The sequence below is a fragment of the Peromyscus maniculatus genome, chromosome X (assembly GCF_049852395.1).
Source record: "Peromyscus maniculatus bairdii isolate BWxNUB_F1_BW_parent chromosome X, HU_Pman_BW_mat_3.1, whole genome shotgun sequence".
NCBI lineage: Eukaryota > Metazoa > Chordata > Mammalia > Rodentia > Cricetidae > Peromyscus > Peromyscus maniculatus.
Window position 1 is genome coordinate 38,432,513 of NC_134875.1, and position 16,707 is coordinate 38,449,219.

At 41.5% G+C, this 16,707-nt stretch overlaps 1 protein-coding gene across 1 annotated transcript; it reads right to left on the reverse strand.

Annotated features, from left to right (window-relative positions):
* Positions 1–932: 932 nt before the first annotated feature.
* Positions 933–11,150, reverse strand: Ube2a (ubiquitin conjugating enzyme E2 A). The gene is made up of 6 exons (XM_006993608.4): positions 10,955–11,150; positions 10,724–10,804; positions 10,264–10,289; positions 2,832–2,921; positions 1,491–1,579; positions 933–1,177 (listed from the first exon to the last, which is right to left on the reverse strand). Exons 1-6 carry the CDS (start codon positions 10,996–10,998, stop codon positions 1,049–1,051), a joined length of 459 nt encoding a protein of 152 aa, XP_006993670.1. The 5' UTR covers positions 10,999–11,150; the 3' UTR covers positions 933–1,048.
* Positions 11,151–16,707: the final 5,557 nt, after the last annotated feature.

The following is a 16,707-nucleotide window of genomic DNA, read 5'->3' on the forward strand; positions in this document are numbered from 1 at the left end:
TTTTTACATGGGTTACTTGTGCAAAGTTAGAAGTGCTATAAATGCATAAAAGGTTAACAATTAAAATATATTAGACAAAACATTTACAAGCCTTGCCCCATACTGTATCTTTAAAAATGTAAATATCCAAAGAATTGCAGGTGTGGGCATTAAGGTTCTCAAAACACTGAAAGCATGCAGCAATAACTCAGGATTTGAATGAGAAAAGTTTGCAAGAGATAGGCTCACTTCCTTGAATCATAAAAAGAAAAGTTTATTTAGGGCAACACTGTTGTTCCTTTAAAAACATTAGAGGATCTTCAGTTTTTCCCAACTTAAAAAAATGATAGCTTCTAGTCCTGTTCTCATACCTCTTTAAAAAGCAAAACGCTCTGAAGGCCAGGATTCTGAAACATAATGGGTTTGTACTATGATTATCTTGCAAAAAGTGGACTATGTCAGTTATTAAAATTGCTTCAGTTTGTTAGCTAGGTCCTTTAGCAGTCTCCTTGCTATTAATAAGTGCCATCTTATAATTCATTTTGCTTACAAATGAGTATAGGATTTTTCAGCTTTCCTTCCCTTTTAAAATGTTTACATGGATGCATTCCTGTTTTCTTTAGGTCATATTCTAAATACATTCTTTGCCAAATAAAACAGAAGGGAAGGGCTGGCCAGGATGAAACACAGCAGCAATCATTTTGTTACAAATAACATCCTGGTCACCAGGCTGTACATAACTGTTTATCTTAAAAGCTTAGTATAAAATGTACAGTAACCTGATAACTGCTTGGAGGCTGAAGGGTGGAGGTGAGATACAACAAAGGGACATATGCAGTAGTAATGTTTGCAAGTAACCCAGGTACAGTACATTGGATTTCAAATGGTATCTCTGATGCTCCACAGGAGGACAGAAAGGGGAAGAAAAATTTGGCAAGGGAAGACAAACAGCACAACAGCTATTTTGTTTTTAATAAAGTAAATGTAATGAATTAAGAATAAGAAGTTGATAAACGCATCAATATACATTTTTTCTTATGGCCAGCCTCTTCGTTTGCTCTTCCCTGAGTCAACAGTCACGCCAGCTTTGTTCTACTATTGCAGAAACACGCTTTTCATATTCCCGCTTGTTCTCCTGGTACAGCTGGGCAGCCTGGCTGTTTGCTGGACTATTGGGATTAGGTTCATCCAATAGAGACTACATAAAAAAGATAGAAATGTCAGTTCCTTAATGCAATAAGACAAAAAAAAAAGTTTTGAAGAACAGTTATTTTATCAGTTGGTGGCAGTACAGCTGTTCCAAATAATAGTTAATTTTTCCATCTTCCACATACTAACTTAACTGCAAGTAGCTCAGGCAACTATACATGCACATAAACATTTCCTGTTGATGTGTCTTTTAATGGTCTACTTCCCTTATACAATAAAATTGGTCCCAAAATTTAAAAGGTCAAAATAATCACTAATGTAAAAACATCAAAGATCATAATCACATTAAAGGAAAAAATCACCTGTATGGATGTTAAAATGGAAGATACATCATATGTTGGGCTCCAACGGTTCTGAAGTATATCCAGGCATATACTACCATCTGCATAGACTAAGAACACACAAGTAGGTATGTTAAACATAAGACTACTAAAATTTAAGCATATTCAAGACAAAAATGCTCAGGAATGCTTTTGAAGTTTAAAGTTTCCTAGTTAATTGTCTAAAAAGGTATCAATCATTACTAGGGAAATAAGGTGATCAAGAAATAACATGGTATAAAATTGGAAGGCAGTGCTTATTCCGAAGAAATGGTCTGTTTAGGATGTCATACATATTTTCCAGTGGGTATCCTTCCATAGAAGTGTAGGAAATTTAGCTCACTAAATCTGAAAACTACATATCCTATTTTTTTTTTTATGGCTGGAGAGACAGCCGTGGGTGCTGGGAACCGAACTCTTATATTTTTGGTTGTGAGCCTAGCCTTTAACGGCTGAGCCATCTCTCCAGCCCCATATCCTATTTTTAATAGTAACAGCTTAACATTCACAAAGTTTTATCTTGGTATAAAGAAAAAAGTCTTAACACCATAAAAATTTATTAGAAAAAAAGTAAAAGACATAATCCTGTAGACTGTAGACTTTTCCAACAAACTGTGCCAGGTCCTTTAACAAAATCTGGTGTTTGGTGGGTCTGGGGTGGGACCATAGACTCTGTATTCAAAGTGTTCCATGGCAATTCTGATTTGCACCTTAAGTTGAAAAATACCTTTCTGAGTGCTAGTAAAGATAATTACAATACAGTTACCCTAATTTGGCCTGTCATTAAACAGAACCCTCAAAAAATCCTTATTTTTGTTTAGTAAGTAACAAATACCATAAAGCTAACAGACTGTTATGACTCCAAGCAAAGGTACCATCCTCTTGCATTTCTAGGACTATAGGTCAAGATGGTAAAAGAACATGAACAAATTCCAATTTCCAGAGACAGGAAGATACCTACGCAAAATACTCACAAGTACTTCACATGAACAGCAACAGCATTTGGAATACCACTGTAAAAAGCACTGTAGGACCTTACAAGAACATGTTTAAAATACTTGCCATCAAAAAAACAAAAAAAAAACAAAAAACAAAAACAAAAAAAACCCCAAAAACCAAAACAAAACAAAAAAAACCCAAACCAAAAGAATAGGCACTGGCGGTGCACACCTTTAATCTCAGCGCTCAGGAATCAAAGGCAGGCAGATCTCTGTGAGTTCGAGGCTAGCCTGGTCTACAGAGTGAGTTCCAGGACAGCCAGGGCTACACAGAGAAACCCTGTCTCAAAAACCAAAGAAATAAATGAATAAATAAAATACTTGCCATTAGGATGGAACATCTTAGAGACAAATCTAACAGTAGGTGGTTTATTCGGATATTCTTCAGTAAATTCAATTGTAAGTTTAAATGTTCCTGTAGTTAAAAAAGGAGGGTAGGAGATTTTATTTATCAATTTTTTCATGTTCACATGTACTTTGTTTTTAATGCTATCTGAGTTTTTTTTTTCAATTATTAAATGAGATAACATATAGACAGTGGTAAAGTATAGAGGAGACCAGTTAAGAAACACATCTCTAGGAACTATTCTTAGAAGCACCACCCAAAGGTGATTTAGTTATTTCCCCATTATTCTCCAAACTTAAAGACAGTCACAAAATTAAACAAAATTGCTGCTTGCTGTATGATAGTCATTATGCACTTTGAAAATATCCTTCAAATGACAAGGTACTGAGCCCCAAATTTGATCTTCCTTTAGACTAAAGATAACTTAGGACTAGTGATACAGTTCAGTGGGAAAGCACTTGCCTAGCATTCAGAGGGCCCTAGTTTTAACCTCCAGTACCTCTCAAAACCTCAAAGGCCTATTGCAATCAGCCATTACCTTCAAATTCTCTAACAGCCCCCAATAGACTAGGAAAAAAAATCCAAAACCATTGCTAGAAATGCAAATCCACAATTGAGTTAATAAATAAAATGGAACACAGAGAAAAATGTTCATTGGTTTCTTTTCATGTAATAGTGATATAATGAAAACTTAATTGAACTTAAGCCAAAACAAGCTTTGCAATGCCTCTCAAGACCCTTAAGTTTGACTCATAAAGTACTTCACTAAAACATCAATGCAATAATTCATACTAATGGAGGGAATAACAAAAATAATTTAAATTTACATTTGGTTTAGATTGCATTAATGGCTCCTACAAATTTATCTTCATGATCCTTGTTTAGGTTACTAGCATTAAAAAGAAATGATTTTTAAAAATATGTGCCAGCCTAAGGTTAGCTGGTGGCCCTAAAGCATACTCAATTATAGACACTCAACAATTGTAGGCTGCTGTGATGTGGAGAGCACATCCTTTGAAGTGCTATTTTTAAGTGTGCTTCTTGGATTTAAGAAAGCAATTGGGCTGGGCAGTGGTGGCACATGCCTTTAATCCCAGCACTCAGGAGGCTGAGGCAGGCGAATCTTTGTGAGTTCAAGGCCAGCCTGGTCTACAGAGCGAGATCCAGGACAGGCTCCAAAACTACACAGAGAAACCCTGTCTTGAAAAAAACAAAAACAAAAAAAGAAAGCGATCGGACTTTTTTTTGCTGAAATCTCTTCAAGTAAACTCAAGAATCAGTTATAGAGCATGATGAGATGGCTAAGTGCTTGCTATGAATATGTCACCAAATTCTAGAATAATTTAAAACACAGTATGTGGGCTGGCAAGATGGCTAAATAGGTAAAGGCATTTGCTACTAAGCCTTACAACTGTTTGATTCTCAGAATGCACGAGGTAAGAGAATTGACTCCTACCAAACAGTCCTGTGATTTCCACATGTGTACCCACAAGCATACAGAAAATAAATGTAAAAAGAAAAGAAATACTACAAAGTCCTTACACACACAAAGAAAGGAAAGGAAGGAAGGAAAGAAAGAAGAATTGATTTTTTAAAATGGAAATATGGGCCTGGTATTGGAGCTGAATAAGAGCCTTTTGTTTAGCTTAGTCCAGGCCCTCAGTTACATCCACAGCACCACAAAAATAGAAGTAAATAAAATGTAACTGGAAAAGTACATTCTCCAAACTACTGTCATTCTAGAAACTTTTCTTTTGAAGACCATATGCAGATGCTATATAGAGAAGCTTATGGGAGCAAAACAGTATGGAATGGGCATACTACAGAGCATCAGAGCATACTTCATGCTCATCGCCTCCTGCTTACAAATTTTCCTTTTTGTCGTTGTTGTTTGAGACAAGGTCTCTCTATGTAGTCCTGGCTGCCCCAGAACTCCCTATGTAGACCAGGTTGGCCTTGAACTCAGACTCATCTGTCTCTGCCCCTGAGTGCTAGGAGTAAAGGTATATTCTGCCATACCCAGCAGTCTTCTTTAGAAGTAAAGCACAGTCCTTCATCTTCAGTATTAATGACCGTGAAATGCAAGAAAAGTGGAAATGGTAGACCATATTCAACACTTAGAATTCTCTTATGTATAAACAGAACTGGATTAGTAGTGGTATCTCACTAAATTATAGGTAATGGATTTATGACCATGAAGCTGCTCTAAAACTGGACAGGCTTAACAATACAGAGACCCCAGCTACCCTGAACTAAAGCATCATTAAATGTGGTACCCAGGGGGCTGGAGAGATGGCTCAGAGGTTAAGAGCACTGGCTGCTCTTCCAGAGGTTCTGAGTTCAATTCCCAGCACCCACATGGTAGCACACAACCATCTGTAATAATGAGATCTGGTGCCCTCTTCTGGCAAGCAGGCATACATGCAGGCAGAACACTGTATACATAATAAATAAATAAATCTTTTAAAAAAAAAAAAAAAAAAAAAAAAAAAAAAAAAAAAAAATGTGGTACCCAAAGGGGGTAAAGCAATATACAGGGGAAGCAACAGTGAAAACACCACAATGGCTTAAGAGTAAAAGCTCAGGGATAGGTTCCCCACACATGGAAGATCAGAGGATCCCAAGCCCTTTTCTAGCCTCCAAGGGCAATAGGCACACACATGGTGCACAGACATGGTAAAACACTCATACATATCTTTGGTACTGATTTGATAAACCTCAAGTTTTTCATGTGCAAAAGAAGGCTAATAGTATCTACTGCAACACTGTTGTAAGGCTTAAATGTAGTACATGTGTATAGTCCTACAAAGTTCTCCATAAATGGACAATTACTTTAGCTAAAATTCTGCTTCACATATCTAGACCTGGCTAAATGAGAGAAAAATCCAAGCTCTGAGATTTACTACCAGTGAGAAACACATGTAAGTTCAGTTATTAAGCATCACTAATTTTCTGTCATATAGCAAACACATATATTTGTAAGTTGAGTATATATGCAGCCAGTTCAAATTCTTTGGCTGGAACCTTCTGCCTAACTGGTCTGGAAAAGCAACAAGAGGCTTACCCTAGCTATAAAGTAGTGAATCCAGTCTTTGTAAAAGCTTTAGATATCTTCAAAAGTGAAACAACCTGTTTATGCTTACTTGATTCATAAATTAAGACTTAACCAAATCTTATTCAATGTATACATTTAAAAGGCAACATTTCTTTCAATTACATTAAATAAGCAGAGCCTCTTCAGTAGAACCCTCAATTGCAATTCATGAGATCTAAACAACTGTTAAGGCAATTTAAAAAATCATAGGCTATTAAACAGTTTCACACCAGAGCTCACCTTCAGAGGGCTAGACTCCAAAATAATGAAAGATTAGGCCTCACTGTTGTGCACAATATTTACTGATTTTTATTCATCTTCCTGAAGGGGCCAAAACATTTTAAGTACCAACATAAATAAACATGGAGACCAGAAAAAAAATATACTGTGTGTGTGTGTGTGTGTGTGTGTGTGTGTGTGTGTGTGTGTGTGTTTTAAATGTCTAGTATATGGCAATAAAGACTGACATGGTTGAATTAAAGAATGTATATTCTGCCTAAAGACATACCATAGAGCCGGGCGGTGGTGCGCACGCCTTTAATCCCAGCACTCGGGAGGCAGAGCCAGGCGGATCTCTGTGAGTTCGAGGCCAGCCTGGGCTACCAAGTGAGTCCCAGGAAAGGCGCAAAGCTACACAGAGAAACCCTGTCTCGAAAAAACCAAAAAAAAAAAAAAAAGAGAGAGACATACCATAGATTCAATGTTTTTGGAAATTCAAAGTTAAGAATCAGGCCTGGTGGCCAATTTGGCACAAACACCTCTAATCCTAGCACTTGGGAGAGGGAGGTAAGAGGATCAGGAACTTCTTAGGTTCCTCTGGTCATCCTCAGCCACATATTTAATTTGAGGCCAGCCTAGACTACAAGAGACCCTGTCTCAAAAACAACAAACAACGCAAAACAAAAACAAATCACAGAGAGAGAGAGAGAGAGAGAGAGAGAGAGAGAGAGAGAGAGAGAGAGAGAAGAAAGAAAGAAAGCAAATCCTGTTAGTCAAAGAAAAACTTTTCTGCTCATGTTTCTTGTCATTTGACTACTAACTTAGGAGCCTGGAGGAAAAAGCAAAATTATATGTACTTAAATTTTTTTCTATACAGAGAACCCTGTCTCAAAAAAACAGAAAAAAAAATTTCTTTTGATGACTGAAAGAAAATTCTTTATTAGTGGACTCAAGAGGTAACTTTTTAAAAAGATAAACACACTGAAATTCTTAAAGTCACATATACCATAAAAAGTACCTGCAGTTATCTCACTCTTAATAATTTGGGATATGATAAAGAATATATCCCACAACTTTTGTATTTAGCTTATATATAAAGATATTTCAACGAAGTATTTTCTTGCAATATTCTGGTAGTGCAAGTTTTCCAGAACATATCCACCTCATCTTAAATATATGAATGTAAAGCAAACTGCCTTTAAGAAATCCTTTTCTCAGGATTTCCTCTTTTTAACTAGGACCCGGTTCAGAAACATCTACCAAGGAATAAACAAAAGTTGTGTGAGGGCTTTTAATTTGGAAACAGCAAAATCAGCTATCATTTATCAAATCTCTTCCCTAATTATAAATTCTCCAAATGTAATTAAGAATAATGAAAAAAAATGGTCAGAATTTGTTTTTGCCAGTCAGAGCTCTAAACACTCGAGGAAGCATCCATGTATATTAGACTGTTTGAAAGAATCAGAGATGGGTACTGTCACTTAGCTTAACTCCTTTCAGCAATGCCAGGTTAGAGATAACTATGCACCATCAAAAACAAAGCCAGTAATGTCAAAGGCAACAGTCCAGGTAGATAATGGATTCCACAAGTACCTTTTTAATTCATACTACTTTAAACATCAGGAGTACCCTTGAAATTTTAAGTAGTCAGTCTCTAGCAAAATGATGTGCTATTAATAAGCTGTGCCTAGGATAAAACAGTCTGAGGAAAATTGGGGGTGGGGAGCAATAAAAATAAATCTTACACCAGTGGTTCTCAACCTGTGGGTCATGGCCCCTTTGGGGGGAATCAAATGACTTTTTCACAGGGTTCACCTGAGACCATCAGAAAATACAAATATTTATGATTCATAACAGTGGCAAAATTACAGTTATGAAGTAGCAACAAAAATAATTTTTGGTTGGGGACACCACAACATGAAGAACTATATTAAAGGATTGAAGCATTAGGAAGGTTGAGGACCACTGGTCTACACATAAAGCTTATATATAAAGAACTGGATCAGCCTTTGATCCCAGCACTCAGGAGGCAGAGGCAGAGGGATCTCTGAGTTCGAGGCCAACCTGGTCTACAGCATGAGTTCCAGGATGCCAGAGCTACACATACAAAATGAAACAAACAACAACAAAAGTTACAAATCTGGTAAAGAAAAGTCTGGCTAGCTCTTCCATTAAATTCATCAAGGTAGTATGCCCTAGCATCACCCTCTCCTGTGTCATTTCTTCCCTTTTATTGCAGCATGTAACAGCAGCAGTTACCTAGTAAGTGAGGTCAAGAGAAAGCTCAAAGTACTCGGGTAGCTATCCATGGTTTCCTAAGGGTGTCTGGGAATTTGAGACAAATTATAGAATGGGGTGAACTTGACTTACTTCACAGCATTTTGTTACTAAAAGCAATCTGTCTCAGCAAGCACATATATGAAGCAGTTTTAGAAATGTATTGGGCCAGGCAGTGGTGGTGCACACCTTTAAATCCCAGCACTCAGGAGGCAGAGGCAGAGGCAGAGGCAGAGGGATCTCTGAGTTCGAGGCCAACCTGGTCTACAGATCAAGTTCCAGGACAGTCAGGGCTACACAGGGAAACCCTATCTTGGGAAAAAAAAATGAAATGTTTTGGTTGTCACCTTTAAACTGAAGGGTGTGTATGTCTATGTGTGTGTGCACATGCACATGTTACTAAAGAAACATAAATCATTGAAAAAAAATTACAGAAAGATTATTTTTAAGTACCCCATACACTAAAGAATTTCATGAACTCAAATAGTTTTTAATCATCCTTTAAATGAATTAAACCTTGAAAGACCCAAAAACTAGCCGGGCGGTGGTGGCTCGCACCTTTAATCCCAGCACTCGGGAGGCAGAGGCAGGCGGATCTCTGTGAGTTCGAGGCTAGCCTGGGCTACCAAGTGAGTTCCAGGAAAGGCGCAAAGCTACACAAAGAAACTCTGTCTTGAAAAACCAAAAAAAAAAAAAAAAAAAAGACCCCAAAACTGAACACACACATACACAACTGTCTGCCTATAAAACTCTATCACTGTCAATTCTGATTGTGATATTGTAGTATAAGTCATTCAAGAGATAACCAAATAAGGGAGGGTACGTGGGAGAGTTTACACGGTCTTCTTGTGGTACTTCAACTGTACAGGAATCTGTAAATATGTCAAAATAGAAAGGGTTTTTTTCTTTGTTGTTTTATTTCTTGAGACAAAGTTTCACTATGTATCCCTGGCTGGCCTGAAACTATGTAGACTAAACTAGTGTCAAATTCACAGATCTACCTGCCGCCTCCTCCTCTGCCTTCCAAATGCAGGAATTAAAAGCATAAGGCACCATGGCGGCACTCAAAAATATAAAGTTTTTGAAGAGCAATTAGTGTGTTTTAAAAGTTAACCCTAAATTTAGGTTTAAAAGTTATACACCTCTTGATACACACTCAACATTCAAGTAGGCTGGACCCTCGCCAAAGGGGTACTGGTATAAGGCAAACCTCAATTCTGAAGCTGCTTTGAGATTACTGAAGAGAGGATCCCAATGAAAGCACACACTGTAAAGGAATTTAAAAATCAAGGAACAAAACGATACTGAAATTAGGCATCTTTAAGGCAGTAAGGCTGATGTGTCTTCTATGTGGACTTGAAGAAGCCAGGTAACTGTGTGTCAGAGACTCTTGCATCCATTCCGCACTCAACAAAGCACACACTACCGCTGAACACAATTCTTGCCCTCGGGATGGAATGAACACTGGACCAGATGGTCTCTGGTGGACTGGTGTCGTACTGATTTATCTCCGTGGGGGCTGAAGTTAGCAGGCTCGCTGCTCAAACCCCCACACTCCTTAATACCAGCGCCGTGGCACTTCTTTTACAAAGTGACTTTTACCCAGAACGGTTTAAAACGGAGGAAAGCGACCCGAAAAGGTGCGGTTCTGGTTAAGCCTACGCCTGTCCAGGACCCGCCACACACTGGCTTTCACTCTAGCCTTTAGCCGGCAAAGGAGGCAGGCAAAGCAGGTTCTCTAAGCAGGGCAGGCTTGCTGATGACAGGGAGCCCCTTCCCCGGATGCGCAGGCTCCTGAAAGGTGGGTAAAGAAACTCTTACCATCCTCAAATGGGGTCCCTTCAGGCCTGCCACAGAGAGAAACAAAAACAGAAGCCAGTTAGTAGCCGCTGAGGGGGTCCCCTTCTTCCTGGCGCCCCTGAGGAGGCGGCTCTGTCAAGGGCTCCAGTGCCTGCCTCCCCGCCGCCGCCGCCGCCGCCGCCGCCCCGGCTGTCTGTGCTGGCAAAGCCACTCCGGGCCGGCCGGCCGGCCTTTTGGGGTTCCGGAGGCAGCGCAGGCCGTCGCCGCGTCGGCCGCCACCCCTCCCCACCCCGCCCCCCGAGAACCCCAAACGGTTCCCCTGGCAGCGGGAACGGAGCTAATCGAGGCAGAGGCTCCGGGGAGGCGCCTAGGCCCGAACCACCCCAAATATCTTCCCCTTCCCACCACCCCCCCGCGGCTCGTCGAGGGGCCGGCCCCGGTGCCTCGGTCCTCGGCAGCGGCCGGAGCGCCGCCGACTCACCCAAAAATGACCGCGTTCCAAACCATTATGTTGTTCTCGGACGGAGCCCCGCTCACTCCGGCCGGGGGGTCCTCTTGTAACCTTCAGAGACACACAGCGGCTCCCCTGAGTCCCGCGCCTGGCCGCCGGGCCCCCCATCCCCACACCCCGAGCCGCCCCGAATTGGGGATCCGCCCTGTGCCCCGGCAGGCAGCCCCCTAAGCGCCTCTCCCTGACGGACGGGGGGTTTACCTCTTGAAGTCCCTCATGAGGCGCCGCCGGGCCGGGGTCGACATCTCTCGAGCGGGGTCAGAGCTGGGGCATATACCAGGGTCAGCGGTCCCCGAGGAAGCGGAGGCGCCCGAAGCGGCCGGGGAAGCGCCCAGAGGAACGGCACTGCCTCTCCGGAGTCGAGGGTCGGTCTGGCGCCGGCTAAGCACCACCCCTGAGTAGACGGGGGCTGAACCAACCTGAGGAGAAAGCGAGGGGGGGTGGAAGCCGGACGCCGGACGGGACATACCAAGACACGGGGCGGGGGGGGCCCGAAAGTTGTTATGTCACTCGAGCCCGGCCTGAAAGCCCCCGACGGGGAGGGGAGGTGGCGGCCAAGTTCGAGGAGGAAGGCTAGCCTGGGAGCCAAGGGAAGTCTTCAACTCACGGGGATTTAACGGGGGGACCGCTCTGGTCCCACTTGCTGATTTGAAGGCTAACCCTGTGAAGTTTTCTTTTCATATTTACTTGCTTTTTTTTTTTTTTTCTTTTTTGAGACCCGGGTCTCCTGTAAGCCAGGCTGACCTCGAACTCACGGTGTAGTTGAGGATGACCTTGAACTCCTGACCCTCCTGCTTTCAACTCCCAAATGCTGGGATTACAAGAGTGCACCACCGTGCCAGTCCTTAATGACTTCTTATTTTGTTGTTGGCTCCCCAGTCCCTTTCCTCCTCCTCCTCTTAATATATATAGTAGTTTCGGTCGCTTACAATAGTATCCAATGTAACACTGGCTAATTCAAACTCACTGTAAATCCCAGAGGCCGACCAAGGTCTGTGATGACAGAGATATGCCTTCACCCCGGACTTCTTTTGTTTTGAGAAGGAATAATTTTTTGAAGTGTCAATTACTGTCTAGGGTGGAGGAAGGAGGAGAAGTTGAAAGAGAAGCGTGGAACAAAGAGTTGGCAGAGGAAAAAGACATTTGTGTCTCAAAAGACACAAATGTTAGGGTCACAGTCCTGCAGACACAAGAGATTGCTTACTATCGTAGGCAAAGTAAATAAAGTAAATAAAATAAGTAAAGAAATAAATGGGTCTTGACTCTGAAAATGGACTCTGGGTCCCTTTTCTTTAGGATGAGGGTGCACAATTCAATCCCAACATTTAAGCCTGGGGCTGAATAAAATGGTGATGGAAATGAGAGCTTCAGGCAGATAAAATGGACAATTGACAATTTCTCTGGGCACTCACAATTTGTCTCTGGAACCACATTTCCCCTTGGCAATTCAACAAGCCGAGCAGCTAGTTTAGAGGAGTCCAAGGTATGGGATTATCCAGCTGCAGGGCCTTGGAAGGACAGAAGATCGGAAGGAAAGGTAACAGTAGGTGCACGTGGTAAAGCTGTGAGCTGCAGGGGAGAGTCACAGGTGGGATAGGGACCTGCAAAAGCAATAACAGTTTGAAAGAAGCATTTTTAAAGATCAATCCAAAAATCACTCAGGAGGCAGACAAGATACACGTTTAAGAACGATGGAAATTGTGAGAAAGGCAGGTTTGAGTTAAATCCCGGAGAATTTTGAATGCCAAGCTAATGGAATCCTGGGAAGGTGGTTGAACATGGAAGTGACACCATTAGAGCTGTGTTAATCAGACTTTGCTCCCAAGAGAGCAGCTGTAGGGCTCTTGTGCCACTGCGGGGGAGAGATACCAGACCAGGCAACTCCACCTCCCAGGGGCCATTTACCATGGAACCTACTGTGGCTTCAAAGTCGGCAACAGACTCTCTCTCCCATTAAGTCCTGCTCGCATTTTGAATCTCTCTCTCTCTCCCTCTCCCTCTCCCTCTCCCTCTCTCTCTCTCATTCAGAGAGCCCAGCCTTCTATAGCCACCAGAGAAAAGGAAGGGGTGAATAAAGAGCACTTGGCAAGAGATTGAATGTGGTGGCAAGAAGTCAAAAGTGCCTGAAGCTTTAAGCCCCAAGATAAGTGGAGATTTGAAGTGGCCATTAACAGAATTAGGTATAAAGGGTGAAAGACACGTTTGGGAGAGGAAATTTTAAGTGGGACTTTCTGAGCTCCTGGGACTGATGAGACATCCATGTGAAGATGTCCAGAAATCATCAGATACACAGGAAAATTTGTTTTTAGTACAGGAGGTAGGAAGCACATACCAACAGTAATGATTTTGCTAGGTGCTTAACAACAAGTACCTTCATGGCAGACAATTGTTATCTCCCATTAACTCCAACATACCCGTTAAAGCAAGTGTCCATCACAGCATTGTATTATGGTTGTGGTGGGAAAAGGTTACAAAACGAAGTTTCAAAAACTCCTTTCCCCTTATCTAGGAACTTGAAGTCTTCTACTTCACACATATGAAATCAGCAAAAGCAAGACCGGCAAAAAACCAAGAGCATGTGCTCTCTGTCATTCCAATTGGTCACTGTTAGCCAAGTCCAGTGCCTTGTGGTTGTAGGGCTGCGGGCCCTGTTTCACTACTGACTGCCAAACTGGGACCGCTCCCCAGTCTTGGCTATGGGACCTGCTCTCTGTTCAGTCACACATGGAGTGTTTCTCTCTCCTTTGCTTCTTCTCACATTTTGAACATTTTTCTTCAGGGAGAACCCCGTGTACTTTCTCTAGTTTATCCGATTAGATCACACCGGACCTTGATAATCTCTAGATCTTAAAAAAAAAAAAAAATCTTCTGACTCCAGCTTGTCTTCACTCTTTTCAGAGGACTGGAATATTAGAGCTCAGTAGCTGAGTACTTGCCTAACATGTTTGAGACTCCGTGTCCCATCCCCAGTACCTAAATAAATAAATAAAATTTGTTCAATTGCTTCCCTGTAGAATCTAGATTAAATGTTTGGTTTAACAGCCAAACAAAGATATGTGGGTACCACAAGGACCAAGAGTCTTTGTAAAGGGTGGCATTATACAACCCTACCTTCCACAGCAAGAGTGGGATCTCTAGGAGGCGCGTGGGAACCCCTCCATGTTGAGAAATGCACCGATGAAGGACCATTAGTCTAGTGGGCTCAAGACAAGCTTCCTAAAACAAGCCCATTTTAGTTTTGTTGGGAAAGGGACAAAATCCAAACAGTTTACATGAGGACGCCAACACGAACAAGTGCATGGAGCGAAACTGTATTCTGGAGAAGTGGGCAGGCTGGCTCAGTCAGAAAAGGAGGTTCATGTGTTCCATGTGGTGTTGTTTGCGGCAGGAAGTGAGACAAGGTCTTTCTATAGCCTGGGTTGTCCTTGAAATCACTATGCTACATAGCCCTGGCTGCTGTCACACTCATGGCAGTCTTCGTGTTTTAACCTCTTGGGTGCTAAGATTGCAGGTGTGAACCGTCATACCCAGCGTGGGGGAGGTTCTTCACGGAGAAGTAATGAAACCTCAGCTTGGAAAATCGAGAGGGTTTTTTTTGTTTTTTTGTTTTTTTTTTTTTTTTTTTACAAAGTTGATTAAATGTCCTTAAATGCAAGGATGGGGGATTTGGACTCCATAGGCAGCTTTTGTGAGAGTTTGAGCACAAGAGAGGAAGAGGTGCAGAATAGACTATTGAGAAGCACCATGCAAGCTGGGCATGGTGAAAAATGACCGTGACTGTAGCACTGGGGAGGCTGAAGCAGGAGGAGTGCAAGTTCAAAGCCAGCCTGGGTTACATAGTGGGATCTGGAAGAAGAGAGGGAAGGGGCCAGGGGCAAGGGGAAGGAGACAGCGAAAGAGCAAGGGAGCTCTCCTGGGGGTGTCCATGAAATGGTTAATCTATTGACTGGATATCTGTCTGAAAGTAATGACAAGATACAGTAAACATGTTTATGTTTTCTGTGGGCTTGTCTATTTTTTTAAAGTTCCTTCTCTTTCTTTCTTGGACTATATAATCAAGATAACTCAAGGATTCAAAGCAAAGTAGTTTAGTTTGCAAGACCAAGACACCTGTCTGAGAATAGTGTCCTATGACTGAGGAGTGGAATTGCATGCTGGGGACACTGTGTCCCCAACACTCCTCATCAAAGCAAGGTGTCATACCAAGCAGCAGCAACACAGATGTTTCCCACAGATGATTATCAGGCTAGAACATATTACCTGCAGCACAGTGAGCCGAGCATTGTCTCACCCCCATCTCACTTTGGCATCCTGAAGAAATGCCCTCTTCACAACCAAGGGCTCCATGCTGTCTGAGAGCAGAGGGCCATTCACTCACTCTCCTGGATGGAACCACTGTCTTTGATCAGAGATGGGAATTGAATGTTTCTCATTTGCCCTGCCTGCCGCAGTTCTACAGCTTAGCAGCTGAACTTCCTTAGAGCTCAGGGCTAAGACTGAAAGTTTTCTGAATGAGAAGCAGCACCCTCCACATCTGTTAAAGAACTCCCAATGGTTTTTTAAAATTATCTTTTGCTATAGACTTGATAAATGATTCTTTTGATGATGTTTGTGTCTTCAATTTTTTTTTTACATTTACTCAGGGTGTGTGTGTGTGTGTGTGTGTGTGTGTGTGTGTGTGTGTGTGCAGGAGCATGGCTGAGATGTGTTGGAAGCGAGGGGTATTTGGATATGTGTGTGAAATTCTCAAAGAATAAATAAAAATATTATTTAACTGTTTTTAAAAGGTTTGCATTCTTATATAAATTTGCAGCGTATATATTTCCCAAGCTCAGATTTCAGTTCCAACAGCATTTTCTATTCAAACTTGTACTGAAAGTTGCTAATCTGCAATGCAGGGACATGCTGCAAGGTAAATGTCTTTGATTCCCCGCACTGAAGCAAAAGAATGAACACAAGAGTATGAATGAGAGCTGGGGAGATAGCTTAGTGGTTGCGGAGGCCCCAGGGTTCAACACCCACAAGGCAATTCACAACCTTCAGAGGTCCTCTGACGCCCTCTTCTGGCCTCCATGGGCACTGCACACATGTGGTGCACAGGCATACATGCAGGCAAAACACTTATACACATACAATTTTTTAAATTGTTTAAACTAATAGAATTGCTTAAATGCCTTCTTGGGGATTAATATGCTTAATTAAAATAATATCCTGTGGACTGATACAGAGATATGGTATTATTTATCTCTGTGAAAAAATTTCAAAGATCAAATGCACAAATCTTATTACAGATAAATATCTGCAGCTGAATTTACTGATCAGAAATACTCACTTTGAAACCTAATTATGAGAAATATCATTTTTATATAAAAGTATGCCATCTTTCTAGTTAGTAGACTTGCATTATTAAATCTGTATATTAAAGGAATAATGTTATATTTTGAAATTTTTCAATAAAGCTCTTACATAAATCAATTTTCTCTTATATAAATTCCTAGGCTATGTTCTTGATCTTGCTTTTTGCCCCTCCAACCCTAAGGGAGTCATTCTCTATTTTTTTTATAGAATACATTTGCTCACTCCAGCACTAGACTAAGCCACATGAGGAGTGAGAGCACTTGTAATTGATTACTATAGCACAGTTCCTAACACCGAACAGATGCTCAACAAATATTGAATAGTATGGAATGAAAGGAATGATATTGGTCTAAGATCTAAGGATCATCTACTGTGATTCTCGGGCTGAAGAGATGGCTCAGCCATTAAAGGCTGGGCTCACAAACAAAAATGTAAAGGGTTATGACTCTCTAAGACGTTCATTAATATTTCCCTTATACTTGGGGCTAGATATGTAACTCAGCAGGAGAGTACTTTCCTAACATGCACAAAGCCCCGGGTTCGATTCCTAGCAACCCCACAAAACAGGAAGAATTGTCTTGATTTGTCTGTGGTGC